This window comes from Thunnus albacares, chromosome 12 (assembly GCF_914725855.1).
Source record: "Thunnus albacares chromosome 12, fThuAlb1.1, whole genome shotgun sequence".
Taxonomy (NCBI): Eukaryota; Metazoa; Chordata; class Actinopteri; order Scombriformes; family Scombridae; genus Thunnus; species Thunnus albacares.
Genome location: NC_058117.1, coordinates 21,789,999 through 21,806,089, shown reverse-complemented (window position 1 = coordinate 21,806,089; position 16,091 = coordinate 21,789,999). Strand labels below are relative to the sequence as shown.

At 41.0% G+C, this 16,091-nt stretch overlaps 1 protein-coding gene across 9 annotated transcripts in view; it reads left to right on the top strand.

Annotated features, from left to right (window-relative positions):
* Positions 1–16,091, top strand: part of LOC122994647 (receptor-type tyrosine-protein phosphatase F) — a 187,205-nt gene that overhangs the window by 55,407 nt on the left and 115,707 nt on the right. For all 9 annotated transcript variants that reach the window (XM_044369458.1, XM_044369455.1, XM_044369457.1 and 6 more), the window contains one exon: positions 14,739–14,913. In XM_044369458.1, coding sequence (XP_044225393.1) covers positions 14,814–14,913 — 100 coding nt within the window. In that variant the 5' untranslated portion in view covers positions 14,739–14,813. The remainder of the gene's footprint in view (positions 1–14,738; positions 14,914–16,091) is intronic.

Genomic DNA, 16,091 nt, shown 5'->3' with positions numbered 1-16,091 from the left:
TCCTGTGGTTCGTTCTCAAGCGCAGGCAATGACTCTTCTTCTTGCACAACTCTGAGGTCCCTGGCTTGTTTTGGGAAGATGGATGGAGATTCATTTGGTTTCATTATAAAGCCTGACTTATTTATAGCCTGGCTGTGCAGCGCCCATTGGCCCACTGTGGCCCTGTAAGGATGCTGGAGGCTGAGGCGTTGATGAAACATTCCTGTGTCCAGGGGGTATTCTCTGAGGAGAGCATTGCTTGTTTAAGGGAGGGCAGCAGGGTGACAATGCAGGAACCATGGGCAAGGCCACTGAAATCTAATTCCGCTAGTCCTGCCTAGCTACAGCATTGTTGTCTGAAAGCTTTCCCCTATAAAAAGTCTTGCACTGCAGGGTGCATTGGGCTATGTAATGATACCACGTAGCCCAACAACATGGTTGAAAGTTTACAATGTGATGTAGAACCATAAAATAACAATAGTGTCAATACAAATGCATACAAAAAAGGGAAGGGGCACTTGCTCAGGAAAAAAACATACTCACACTTCCATATTTTACTTATGCACAGTTCAGAGTTTGTAGTTTCACAGCTCCACTCCCAAACCTTTATCAGGATCTCCCCCTTCAGCCTCGGAGATTACAGCTTCACAACCCTGGAGCAGGGATGCTGTCTGCCTGGTAATTTGATGGCTAATCCCCTGCCTCTTCCCTACAAATCTCTTCCCTGATAAAGGGGTTGCTTCTACATTAGTAAACATGGGAGACTTGGCTGCCTTGGCTGACAGTCAGACAAGAGCACTGGTTGAGGAAAGGGAGAAGTGGGGGGATAACCAGTTCCTTCTTTATAGTTCATAGGAAAGCATATTCCCATTTCATGCTAGGAAACTCATCTTAAGTATGGAGATGAACATTTAAACCAAGGAAATGAATTTAAGTCTCCTGGTAAGGCGATCTAATTTCATGTATGGGGTAAATAATGGATTTTTTTGCATGTTGGTCAAAGCATGAAAAAAAAAATCCCCTTGCTGAGTATCTCATGAGGCTAGTGATTTTAATGGTTTGATGGTGAGCTGCAAAAAGTGTTTTACAGAGAGTTTCTATATAGTCCATTGTCAATGCACATTCATTAGCTTTTTGACCTGAATCTGTTATCCTAATGATCACTACACTGCTCCCGTGGCTAGACACAATCGCTCACTTAAAAGGAATTCACCTCTTCAGATCTTTCTTCATAGACTTACACTGGGATGTTTGCACTGACTATATGGTCAAGCCATGCTAGATTGTAGGCTGTAGTTCTCATAAGAGTTTTATCTGGAGTGTTAGCCCGTGCCCCCTTTTATAATTTCTGCCTCCTAGGTGGTTGTTCACCTCCATCGACAAAGGTCTCGGTCTAGGAATCATAACTGACGCCTTGAGTCCAAACATGCTCAACCAAGTTCCAAGATAGCATCTAACCAGTCTTTGAAATGACTTCAGCTTGATAACTGCAACATTGGCTGTGATGGCTTTTCATTTGCTGACCTGACAGAGGCACTTTAGGCGTCAGGGTGGATCTGCTGGGGTGAATGACAGGTCTTGTCCCTGCATGTCTCTCTGTATGCGTAACGGCCCGGTGTTCAGTCTAATCATTGTCAGAGAGTGAGATGACATGTCAGGAAGAATTTGGTGAGATCTTTGTTTTCAGCACATCGCAAACCAGTCAAACATCACAACTACACAAATAGACAGTGATGGTTTCCAAGGTTTGCGTGTTTGTGCTTTTTTTTATTTTTTTTTATTTTGTAATGATGTTTGCAAATGCAAGCAATGCACTTTTGCCTCTTCCCACATGCCCGTTAACAACATATATGTATGTATTTCATGAGTCAAAAAGTTTAGTCTGTTCTTTAGGGTTCTGAATTCATTTTTCAACAGTCAATTGTAATATCTCAAGTGACCTAATTTTTAACTTTACAGAATTTTCCATAAATGGCACTAATTTATTCTCTGGAAAGTTAGATCTCTGGCATCTTCAATTATGATTGACTCGCAGTCAACCCAGAATTTCTCTAAGTTGATGTGTCCAAGAGATCTGTGTGTGTGTGTGTGTGGGCACTGTATGTGTTGTGTGTGTATGTCTTGTTAGCCGAGCTACAGAAAAGTGACTCTACACTGGTGGTAATTGATAGTCTGGAGGCTGTCTCAGCTGCAGGTAAATCCTATCTGCAGCTGCACTGTGAGGGAGAAGGTGGGGTAGGGGAGAGAGTATAAATAAGTCTTCCAAGGACTAAGGATTTCAGAATAACTAGAGGGATGGGTTTGGGTGGGGGGGGTTATGGGGGAGGGTGGAAAGAGAAGGAGAGCAGATAGCATAGCTGAAAGACAGGGGTTATGTTGGGAGAAATGTTTAATATGACAGAGGGTGTCCCTTGCAGACAGTTCAAATTTCTTCAAGATAGCACAGGCTTAAATGTACGTTTAGGCTGCATTTATCTCAAGAACAGTGTATAACCCCGTCGTCTTTGTTCTGTTACCATCGTGTACCTAGTGCATGGAGCTTGCAGCTTAGGTGTGGCTTTTGCCTCTCTTAAGATTTAAGATTTAAGATCCTCCATCAGATTGACAGAGTGAAATTCAGTCCTATGCTTTGTCTGGGGAGATGTTCTGTAGAGAGATAGCAAGAGAGAGCAAGAAAGGGGGAGAGCAAGTGATTGGTCACAGTGAGAGATTCATAGGTAGTAATAAGGGCATTGGTGGAGTGCAGGTCATCGTGTTGTGGCTCTGGCCTGTCAGTATAATGGACCTTGCTAGTCAGCTAGCAATCGATTGTGCTGCTCACAACCTCGTCCGCCTGTTGTTCTTCACTCTTCCTGTCTGTCAACCTGCCACCCGGAGATGGAGGACGAAGCGGAATCTTCTCCCAGACGACAGATACAGTGTCCAGATACTTTCTCATTACCTGAAAGGTGGCCTGAGGTGAGGTGTGGAGGAAGGCTGGTCTGACTCCACATTTCCGGGCCAAGGTAACTTTAAGACAAAACCGCAAGAGTAACATCCTAATTTAACATAAGCTACAGTTAATTCTTGTTCGTTTCTGCCTAGTTCCTGTCTTATTTAGCGAGGAAGTCTTGTGATTTATTTTTGTGCTGCAACTAACGATTATGTTAATTAATCTGCGAGTTGTTTTTTTTAATATAATTAATGGATTAACTGTTAAGTTTGTGAAATAGTTTGGTCAAAAAATGTGAAAAATGTCCACAATTCCTCAGAGCCTGGGGGCTAAGTCAAATCAAGTCAATTTTATTCATACAGCACAATATCACAAATCACACATTTCCCTCAAGGGGCCTTATGATCTCTACAATATATGACCCTTACCTTTAATGGGGAATAAAAATGGAAGAAACCTTGCTTTTAGATTTATTGTTCTATCCCAACCAACAGTCAAAAATCCAAAGATATTTCCATTTTCAGTAATATTAACGAGAGAAAGCAGCAGTTCCTCACATTTTGAAGCTGGAACCAACATTTTAGCTTGATAAATGGCTTAAACCATTAATTGACTGTTCACATTGTTGTTGATTAATTTTCTGTTGACTTTTCTGAACGACTAATCTGCACTTGAATTTTGCTAGTCATTTGTCTCTGTTACCACTGGCAATACAGTTTCTTGCTCCGCACTTGTAATGTAGGACATCATTTTGGATTAGGCGCTCAGTAAGGACAAACATGCCAGGTTAAAGTGAGTGTAAAATCTACTTCTGTAGTTTAAGCCTTCATAGCACAATCATAGTTTTTAGGCATACTGTACTGTACCTTATTTGATGAGCATGGGTTAAGCTGAGACTCCCTGCTTCTCTTGCCCTTTATCAACTGGCCCTTGCCTATTCTGCACTCAACTCTTTTACATTTTAAATCCTCAGGCCTCCAGAGAGCAATGGGGATATATGGTTCCATCTGCTCGACCAGACTGGCTCATGGCTCAGACGGACAGAAAGAGACAGAGAAGGAGACATGGCCAGGGAGAGAGAGAGAGAGAGAGGGAAACGGGGGGGGGGGGGGGGGGGGGGGGGATGGAGAGAAACACAGACTGACAGAAAGACAGAGCGGCTTATTAGAATCTGCCTCTTTTCACTAGTTAGACAGGGGCTGAGAAGATAGCTGTCTGGAATAGAAGGCAGGCAAAGAGTTGGATTAGGACCTTTGGGATCCTCTTTTTTTTTTCCACATTTGCAATGGCAACCTACCCGTGTTCGGTCTTAACTGTTTCAGGTAGAGTGAGATTCTTGGTCTTTCTTTGTGCGGCACAGGTTTTTTTACTTCATGGTAGGTCCCAGAAAAACATATGTTTGTATGCCTGTTAAATCTCAACAGGGGGTCCTCCTCTATAAATAAAAGCTGCTTATGCTTTGTTCCAGACACCATCAAGTTCTTTTTTTAAGTTTCTGTTTCCCACCACAAATGCTTGATTATATAGGAGGTGCTTTTCCCAGCCCGCCCTGAGTTAGTCTAACCCTTCCCTGCGTCAACACTTGGTTTATTCTTCTGTACCTTGGACTACAGAGGATTCTTTTCTCAGTGTCTTTTGCATACACTGTTGTAAGGTTAAATAATGAAACCATTATGTCAATATGCTTTTTCTTGCATAGCAGCTCTGACTGAAGACAAACAACCCCATAACCATTCAGTATATCATGAAATTCTCTGTCATTCTGTGTCATAAAATGTAGTGTAGGCCACGATTGCAAGTCAGCACTTCTGTGTTCAGTAGTTGTATGTTTTAAGGGAATATGTGTAGTTGCTGAACAGTGTCTCTAAAGTAGATCTCCATAAAAGGATGTAGTTAGATAAGGAACTGCACAAGCACAAACCTTCCTCCGAGGGCCCATGAGCGAGAGAATGACCACGTTTTTTGACTAATAGCCAATGGTAGCAGTCTGGCTAATCCCCTTACAGCCAATTTGAATTTTGTCAGTATGAGTAGGCAAAACCTCATTTCTGTAGAAATGTAATAATGTGTGTGCAAAGTAGGGGGAATTTGGATTAACTTCTAGAAAAGAGTTATCCTGTGAATGAAATACCTGACAAATCAAGGTTTTTGATCACATTGAAGAAAAAAAATCCAGCAAATCCAATATTGCCTTAAAGCTCTTCCTCCTTCTCATTGATTTGCATCATTTTCTACAAGTGCAGACATTTTCAAGGGATGAAAACCCTCGTACAGAGTATTGTGGCAAACAATTACCAAAGTTGCTGCGCTGTCACTAAGCACTGAGGCCACAGCTTTGTTGTCATATAGGCCTCTGAAGGGTCCCTGCCGGCCAAAGAGCTTCACTCCCAGCCCGTTACAGTCGCTAATCTGGCCTGACACCAAGCTGATTTACAATACCCCCCCTACCCTTAGCACTGACTGACTAGAGGTAATTGATTTAGAACAGTGGAGACACCTGCAGAATAGTATGAAGCCCTTAAAAGCTCCCTCCAACACTCTCATACAAAGTTATGCCTGATATTCTCCCCTCAGTGCCACCTGTAGAAAATAAATACACTTAAGAAGGGGAAGGTTTCTTTCCATGTTGGGCAATACCATTGAGAAAACATGCTTATACAGTTTGTTTTCAATTTGTATTATATTCCATATTCTGCCATGCTCTCTTGATTCTGATAATGCTTAATTTTTATATTTTTTCCTCTTTCTGCTAAAATCCACCCATGATGTCCCATGGACTGAGCTGAGCCCAAACAACTGTCTCTGTTTGGCAAGCTATTGATCTATGGAGCTCTGTATTTGCCAGTCTTTCTGCTCACATGCCTTCGCTCTGTTTGTCCTTTTACTGGCGGAGACGAGGCCTTCTGCCTAGGGGTTGGTGGGGGTGGGGGTTGAAGTCCTTTGCGTGGTGTGAGGGGGGAGTCCATGCCTTCTGTGCTGCCTGCCTAGTCATTTTATGGCACCATCTGTCCACAAGCAAACCATCAAGTGGTGACGTCTCAGCCCATCTCTCTTGCTTGACAGTGTAAATTTCCTTTTGATATATACGCGCATCTGCTGTTGAGAATGTGTCTCAGTTTATACTGCTGATATAATGTTTGGCCAGAGCACAAAACCACACCAAATTATGCGTAATTCATTTGTAGAACTCTCTAAAAATGTAAACAAACACAAATATTAAATCTTTTTCAGTCTTTGAACTAGGACAAGGCTAGTGGCTGTGTACGGTTTCAGAGACCTTGAATTGAACACAAAGCTTTGTTATTACACCATTCTCCATTAGTTTTATTTAGGCCCTAGCTTTGAGGAATTACAGGTTGGCCTAAATAATAATACTTTTTTTTAAAATTTATATACCACTTTTCAAAACAAAGCTACAAAGTACTTCACACACAACTGAGATAAAAAGTAAAAGACAGATGATGAGCAAAAGAAAGATAAACAGTAAGGATTTATAAGAAAAATAATCATAGCAATGTTAATGCCCATGATACTGAATAAGAATGTTAAATTAATCCAGTCATTGGGATGTCAGCAAATCAGATGAAACGAATAAAAAATAAAAGAGAAAACAACAGTGGTAAAATATGAATTCACATTCATACAAAAGCTCTTAGAATAAAAGCGTGGTTTAATAAATGAAAGAAAATATATCCGACTGTGTAGCTTTGTTAAGACTTGAATGCGAGTTAAACATATTTTTTATGTGAATGCAGTGTTTCCCACAGAATGACAATGTGATTGGGGGGAATGAATTAATAAGAAAATGCATAAATTAATAAGATGTTTATAATAGCGTGTGTGTGTGAGAGAGACAAAGAGAGAGAGCGTGTGTGTGTTTTGGTAAATGCAAATGTCAGTTATACACTGGAGTGTGTGTGTGTGTGAGACCTTTTCCAGTATAAACACCAACCTAATCAGGGCCAATAGTCCTCATGGGGACCAAAGCACAGTCCTAATGAGGCAAACTGAGGTCCTGTTTAAAGTTAGGGGTAAGGTGTGAATTGAGGTTAGGTTAAGGTTAGTGTTGGGGTTTGGATTAGGCTGTCCACAATGAATGCAAGTCAGTGCAATGTCCTAAGAAGGATAGGCTGCACAAAGTTGTGTGTAGGGATAGGAAGGATATAAGATTTGATCTTGTATCGGGATAAAAACACTCAAGATAATTTAATCGTGGTGAATTTCCATTATGGGGATAATGGTGAATATCCTCACATGAGTGACTTTAAAGTGCTGTCTGACTCACTAACATACAGTCCTATAGATTTCCTGATTTATTTTGAATTGCCGTTTGCATCAAGGGATCGCCTGCATCTTTCCAGTCATTCGTCACCATGATGGAAGGCTCTGAATGTGAATGCTTGGATATCAGGATGATAGGTAGATTCTTTCTATTAATGGATTTTTTTTCTCTCATTGTGATTACCTGCTGAGTGTTGGCAAGAGTCTGAATCTGTCTTTGTTTGTTTTTCACCAAAAAGGGTGCTCACAAAAAAAAAAAAGTGTCCTATGATGCAATAAAAATATTTGTTTCTTAACAAAATGTAAGGTAAAGTAATTCCAGTATGTTTTAGTGTCACTTTAAGAGTTTTAAGCATATTTTGTTGATTATCGGGATCATTTGCAATTATTTTGGCCAACATAATCGTGACATGAAGTTTTCATATCATCCCGTGCCTACTTCTGTGTGTGTGTGTGGGCATGCATGTGTGTGTCGATGTCAGTTATATCTGGGGGGAATGCTGAATAAAGCTGCCATGGTCACCGCGGCAACGCAAAAACATCACACCCACTGCAGAGTCAAGCTGATCACCACTTCATTGCTGAGTGAGCGGCTCAAGTGATGGGACATTAGTTATTCTCTCAGGCTTGACATAAAGAATGACGTGCCTGCCAATGTCGACTAATATTCCTGCTGCGATGTCGGCCTCTTAATGACAACACTGGAATAAAAATAGACATTTAGACTATAGAGGCTATAAAGAATGGACTGCTACTGTAATAAATGCATTTGAAAAGTTTATCGTATTGGTCCAAATGTAATATTTTTTTTTTCCTGGAAATACGTCTGAAAAAGTGGGGTCGTCTTATATATGCGGTCTAGACAATTACATGTTCACAACATCAGATACCCTTTTTGAACGGATAAAGTACCGCTGTAAAACTGACTCCTACACAGAGTAAATTGGAATTTGGATTTTATCTACCAGGCCGGGGTTTTAATGTCCCAGGGCCCAAGTAGAGCCTATGTGTGGGAAATGCTGAAGTATATGGTTTTATGAATATTCCACTGTAATTCAATCAAGTGAAACTGTTTTGTATTCTGTAAATATGGCTCCTAAGGTTGGTGATACTTTACAGAAAGCTGTTTCATACACTCGACTGGTCCGGGTATACACAGTATTGCTTTTTATTTGATGAATGTCTGTTTTACATTGAGCCTGCTTTTTGATTTATTGCAGGCCCTTTGCCCAGCACTTTGTAGTGCAAGCCATTTTCTCCTTGCTCTGCAGCTCGACAACGCCAATAATCACTCTCCAATAAATTCAAATGGAAGTGGCACTCTGGTATGTCTCTTCTACTCCATGTAATACACATCAGTGTAATACTTATCACCTTTCATTCCCAGATTGATTTGCGGCTGAAAAGATTGGTAGCCCCCCAGAGGTGATTGTAAATCCCCCACTTCAGTGGCAATTTATGGAGGTGATTGAGTTTTGTTAAATGTTCACTCAACCAGACTAAATGCCAATCGACATTGTATCATATGGGTGAAGCCAGTACGCGATGGACTTTGCATTCTGTGGAGAGGCAAGTTAGTGCCTGCATCAGGACATCAGGGGCCCGGTGCATTAAATCCAGTCCTCATGCGTCACAGGTTGCCTCACAATGCGTCATGGGTTGTAGTATTATTATTTCTAATTATTGAAGCATCTCAAATTCACTTGCTTCATGGATTTCTTTGAGTCATCCACACAGACAGAGATTTCACTCTTGATTAGTAGGACTTTCATTGTAGGTCAGCGTAATCGGCGCTCCTTACTATCTGTTGCTCAACCAGGAGGGAAGTGCACTGGCCTGTTATAGGTGTCTTTCAATCTTCTGCTTGGCACTAAAGTGTTAGCAATTAACCGGAATCAGCTTGTAAACAGAAGTGCTGTAAAACTTGATAGGTCACAGGACATTACCCTTTGTTAGGTGAATTTCAATGCAGAGCCTTGTCGCAGCCATGTAAAAAAGACATGCACCATCAAGTCTGTGGATACAGCAAGGCTTTCAGAGATGGAGGGAAAACCTAATTTGGTTACTTTACGCTTTCATTTTACAATACGGGGCTCACCGGCTTGCTGTATTCTCCTGCGGGTCTGGTGGTGTGTGTTCATCGCTGAGGTAAAAAAAGGAGCACAGACTTGTGAGGGTTAGTCTTCTAGGGCATGGAAAACTAATCAGGGGGCAAAACACTGCTGTTGAAATTCAGCTTGTAACTATGTTTATGGAGCCGTTGCAGGCTGTGCCAACACAAACCTCTCCAGTCTGGGTTTATCACCTCCAGAGACGTCCATGATTAGCTCCTCACACTGCTAGCCATATATCTCAGCTGTCCCACCTCCCTGCGCTTAGGATGACCCATTAAATGGAGACGGAGAAAGAAAGACAACATGAGTAGGAGGGTTGAAAACGACAGAGAGCAGAGATGCTACCTGCAGTTACTGTAATAGTAGTGTTTACTCAGCCTCTGCGCTCTCTCAGCGCAGCTGTGTCTTGCATTGTCTTGTTTGTAGAGTACCATTGCTGTATGGGTGGCCACTCCCTTACCACACACATGCACATGCACGAGGGGGGGGTGAGGGGTGGTAATAACTTCAATGACAGGGACCTGATGTGGGTGGCAAACAAGCAAACAGGATAGGTGTGTATTTTTTGTTTTATTCCCCTCCCAACTGAACTCGCTCAAAAGCTCCTTTGTCCTCGACAATTTACCGTTTGAGATGTTGACATCCCATTGTTCCCTTGTTAATTAGTTCACTAAACCTCTTAGTCCTCTGTGTGCTTCACATACCGTGTATGTCACGCTCTGCATTACCGAGATCTCAACTGACTTGACTCTAAAACATCTTCCTAAAAGACTCTGAATGACCTGATGAGTGGCTGCTCAATAAGGGTTAGAGCTATTCCTGCCTCAGTATCAATATAATAACCTTATGTTTGCTTTAACTGTGTCTTTGTGTTTACATAAAATATTGCCACCACAGAGTCCTCTCTCTGTAGGATACATGCTCTTGACAAATTGGACACAAGACCAAGTGTGTGTAGCCTGATTGCAGACCCCTGGATCACCACCTACATTTCAAATTTTGTCGGGTGATTTAAAAAAGTCTGGGTAAAAAAGGCTGGTTGATTCCTTAACAGTTAACCAGCCTCGGAGGCCTAAAGCTTTAGTTTATTAGACACAGCCTCCCCTTTGTTTTCATCTGTAAGTGTCCATGTTGTAAGTAATAATGCCCTAAAGTGGAGGGAACTCCGGAGGGGGTGAAAGTGTGCTAACCCGAAGTAGCAACAGTTCAACAGCTCTAAAAATACAAAATCAATATGTGGTGGGCAATGTGGATATTGTGGCGGGCTGCCACAAATAAATGAATGTATGGGAAACCCTGTTCTATAAAAAGACTGCTCTTAAGGAACTTGTTTTATTTGTACTAACTTAACGCTTATGCAGCTTCAGTCAGTCACTAGTGATTGGTGAATGGTTAGGACAAATCACAGGAAATGACAGTGTAAGGAAGAATGGAGTGGTAATTAAATTCATTGTCAAATTTTGTGTAACCCTTTCACCATAAGCTCATGATATGAGGAGCACTTTATGCAATACTCAATAAAGCATTAAACCCCTTTAAACTCTTGGTAAAACAGTGAAAGAGACATCTCACTGTATAATAAACATGTCAAGGGTAAACTACGACTCTCAGTCTCTCTAACAACTAATGAGAGGCTAAAGGGATAAATCCTGGTTTTAATAACCCAATATAATGTTACTATGGCAATATATGAATTAACCTATTCAGTTATACAGCATGTGATGAGAAACAACAGCACAAACACAGTATCTCAGTTTCAACCTTGTATGCAGGAATTTCACAAATCAAAATACAGAAAAACCAATAGCTATGAAAACTACAATAGAAAACAACACAGAAAGACCCGAGTAGTCATTAATCTGTTAACCTGAGTGAACTTTCTGTTTTAGCTTGTTCTTTAAGCAAGTTAGCATCAAGGTTCGTTGGCACGCTTAACGTTGGAGCTCATAAAGAAACAGAACAGCAGTTCCTCCTTGTGTAGAGTGACAACAGCTCACAGCAAACAGTTCACAGTTCAACATAAAAAGTAACGAACTTCCTCCTGACGTTATTACTCAACAACTAAGTCAACAGGAAATCAAACTCTTCCAGTTAATTCTCTAAAGTAAACAAGATTTTTAGGTACTGAACAAGCCTTGAAACATCCTGAAAAAGTATATATATTAACTGTAAATTAATAAGTAAGAGTAATATACATTATATAATATATAATTATAGTATATATAAATTATAAATCTTATTATAGATGCATGAAACATTTCAATAAATCTGAGTTATGCATCTTATTAATAATTGGCAATAGTTCACATATGTAAGATGAGAGAAAAATACAAATAACTGATGTAAATCAGATTATAACATGTATTAACTAGAATGCCCTAATTTACTGTTTGAAATTAAAAAAATATGTAAAACTCTGGTATATGCTTTGGCATACTGGTTTATAACAGTATTAATTTAGATCATCCACTGCTGCGGTAAATTAATTTAGCTCCTGAATTCATCCTGACTAATCCTGACTAGTGATTATTAATTAGGATCTCAATTTCTGGTGAAATAATCTGGATGATCATTTCAACCATAATTATGCAGCGCTAACTCACTCTGTCTCACACACACTTTCCCCTCTTACTCATACACACATACACACACAAACACACACACAAAAAAAACACACACCAGGCCTCAGAATGAAATCATTACCAAAACAGAAGGATCCACATACAATCTCACAAGGGCAGACATCCACCCCTACATGTTCTTACTGTTTTTCTCTCGCTCTCCCACATAGTTGCAAACAATGTCTTCCTGTGTGCTGAGCCACTTGCTCAGTTTTTGGATCACACTGCACCATTTCTCCACGTCGGTGCCCCGTCCCTCTCTTAGTAGCGCTACTGCCACAACACAAATGCACATTGTGAGTGCTGTCCCATAGTATGTGTGTGCAGCTGGGAGGCACCAAGCTGCACTGGGAAAAAATAAGTAGCTAAATAAATAAAGAATAAACCTCGCTCTAGGAATTTGTCTCATTGAAGATGAAAAGCATCTGCCTCTCTCTGGCATCTGCTGTGAAAGATATCCCTCCACCGCTAAGGGTTTGGAGCACGGCGAGTAGCCAACTCTATCAGCCTCACTCACTCTCACTACCCACCGACATGAACCAACGCAACGCTGGCATACGTAAAAATGAGTGTCAAAACAAATTGTCAGTCAAACTTTAGGTGAGTTACATTCATTTTGCAAGGCTAACTTGGGGTATTAACTTGAAATAAAAGTGGAGCCTAAATATCTTTAAGTCTGGTTGCAGAGCGGAGGTGTGATCCAGTTCTTTGGCACTCTGAGCAGTGTAAAAGTATTTCTTTCTCTCCTCCAGACTGCTACAGTTTAACACACCAACAATGAGCTTCTTTCTCATTACTAGTGAAGGAAAAGACACAGAGGGAAGCTTTATTTCATAGGTTTTAAATTATCTAAGCTGCTCTTGTGGGTATTTCTCAAAACTCTACATGCAGAGAGGAGTATAATACGGCTTGATACAATCACAGCTTGAACTTCACCGACGATAGATGATATTGGCGGCACACAGTGTTTGAAAATTCCTGAGATGCAAGGTGTGTTGTATCGGAAATTGGTTTAGTAGACATGAAAGCCTAGAGGCACATTCCTGTAAGTGACGAAGAGTGATGAAGAGCTAACCGTCAAGGATACCTGTCTGCAATTGTGCCCAGGTGAGGCACCAGCAGCGTGACTCACAGCATTCCTTTACATCATTTTACTTGCCTCTCTTTTCCTTCGCCAAGTGATTCGTTGAAAGAGGTTAAAAGAGAGGTCACATGAAGAAAAGGGATCTCTTGAAATTTTGCTTTGCTAAGATCTCTGCCCAGCAGAGTGTTTCCCTTGGTGTTGTTTCACAAAGAGGGTGGTTGAACAGGTGCTCAATGTGTTCATTTCGTTACCGTTTACTCACACATCGAAATAGCCACATGAGTAATGGGCTGCTCAACACCTCCACAGGCTCAAGAATGGAAAGGGTTTTTGTTTTTTTCTACAAGATACTGGAGGCATTGTGTTCCTGACACTCTAACTTATTTAGCTGAACTGAATAGACTAAAGCTGACCGGCCACCCAGAAAGACGCAAGATATTCCACATTGTGAGCGACTCTTTTTCCTCTTTTAACAAATATCAACAATCAGTATTGTTCAGTTGCCACTATAAACTGGGCAGTGAGACTGAACAGATGAGCTGAGAAAGTTTTCAATTCACTTCCAATAGGCCTCTTGTTAAAGCTTTGTACAGAATCATTGTCAGAAAGCCCTTGAAGACAAAAGTAGGCTTATTTTAAAAACTTCTCAAACTTTTCTCATTTTAGTTATTTTTTTTTCTGAAGTCCTCTGGAGATAGTGCTTTAATTCCATCAAAAGAGAGATATCTATCCTTACCATATTGTGGTCTGCTTTACAGCGTTATGATTACTCATCACAGATGGCCACGGGCAAGAGTGTAGGGATAAGAAATTTTGTTAGCGCAATTTATGGGGATACACAGTTACTTTGTTTGTAATAGCATTAGACATTGAAACTGCAGGCTATAACAAACTTAAGGTCATGTATCTAAATCTTATCAGTTGGCTTAGTCATTTCCTACACTAAATCTAATTCCTAAAAAGACAAAGAATCACTGCTTGTGCAGTGTCATTTGAGGGACAGTCTTTGTTTTTGTGTCTCCACCTACCACTTAAGATGATGAAGCAAAGCTTTCTATTTTATAGCTTGTTTAATTAACAAGTTAATTTGTGGTACACCTGCTGCTGCTTTGTCGACCAGCCTTGTCTCCCTTGGGGGGTGTGTCGTGAGCTAAATGTTGATGTATGCAAACATGTTGTCATTCAATGACATCATGGCACTTTGTTGATTTGGACCCGTCTGGAAGACACAGTTTCAATTTCTTAATGGGGAACATTAAATGGGTGGTGGTCCTTAGGGAGTATAGTTTAGGAGGTCCTCTGGGTTTTGAACTGATCCCCATTGTGAAAGGATGACTGTGGAGCTTAATCCTGCGTTCTGACCTCCTCTTTGTTCTTGTTATTTCTTCCCATGATTTCTCTCTGTAGCACTGTACTACTCCAGTTCTGTTCTGCTGATGTAGTTTGCGTGTTACGTTCGCTTCACTTGTATTTTCCTCTGCCCCGAGCAGGATTTTGTTGAGGGTATTGGGTGCCTTGTTGATCGCAACCAAAGATCTCCAGTGTTGTGTGCTCTCGTTTTCTTACAAGTGTACAAAACATCCGTCTCCTTTGGTTTTACTGTGTGACTTGCTTTTGATATTTCTGCTTTACTGTGTTATTATGCTCATTCAAATGTATGCAAATATATGTTGAGTTTGAATACTAATGTTTCTCTACTCCTGTTCTGCATGTGTTTGCTCTCCCAGGTGTTAGTCTTTGATCCTGTCAGAGTGGGACGCGTCTAGCAGGGGACTGAGAAGGGAGCAGTGCCAACTTGGAACATGGTGCCTAATACTCACCTGGCAATGCCCCTCTTGCCCAGAGGGGCGTTGCTGTTCCTGCTTCTGCTCAACTGCATGGGGATCTCCTCCCTGGCAGACAGTAAGTACCCTTATTCACCTGTGAATGTTTATGCCTATGCTTTCCCTACAGTGTGATAATATATTAAGCTTGATAAGTATTTTGACAGTAAGAGCATTATATCTCCTCATTATCTGCACATATGGTGAAAATTACACACGATCAGAGGTTAAAAAGCAAGTTCTTTGAGAGTAATTATAGTATATTCCTTTATCTAATAATCAAATACAGCCCTACACTACATTGTTGCACATTAATTGATTGTGTGGCTATTCACAGTGAGCAAGCTTTCATGCTGTACAATCTAGATCTTCATTTAAAATAGAATATACTGTCTCTATATTCTATTTATATTTGGTGTCTTTTGTGGATTCCCGCAAACCAAAATAGCAGCTTGTCTAATGCATGTCCCAAAGTATAGAGAGCTTTAGCATTTGCACTAAAAATAAGCGTACAGTGCACGCAATGAAGCTCCGTCGGCCTTTGTGCCTGGCTGTCAATCTGTATGACATTTTTGACTGGAAGAAGCCGCACAGAAAGATGTGTCACCGTCGCTGCGCCTTTGGGTCTTGGGGGCAGCGAAGAGGCCCTGCTCTGCTGAAGGCGGGGTCAGGGACAGAATTAATTCAACACATGACCTCACCTATAGTGCTGTCATAGGGTCACTGTAATTCAATTATACCCCGACCCCTCCCATTCCCCCACCCAACCACATCAACTGGCGTGTCCTTTCATACATGGGTCCAATAGGATTTGTTTTTCTGTACCCTTTGCCTTCTCTCACTCAGCCCTGTGTTATCATCTTTGTCTCTTGCGGTGTGGCGAGATTTTTTGCACAGTGTCAGTGTGAACTTGACCTTGCAGGAAAGTTTTGCACTCCTGTCTTTTTTTTCTTGTGGTGTGGCAAGACTGTCTTTGCTCTGCCTGTAATGTGATCTGACCAAATCAGACCTTGAATTGAGCAGTAGTGCTTAAGTAAGACTTCAAAGATGTGCCCCACTGCACTCATTCAGTCCCCAGAGTTTAATACAGGGACATGTATTTGAGTTCATTTTGGCTGCTTTTCCTTTATACCCAAAACTACTGCGATATGTTGGTGTATGTTCAGCACTTCCATTGGATCCTGATGTAAAATACATACTAACTGTCACTAAAGAATTACAGAAGAATAAAATATGCATTGTTGACAGACATTGTCT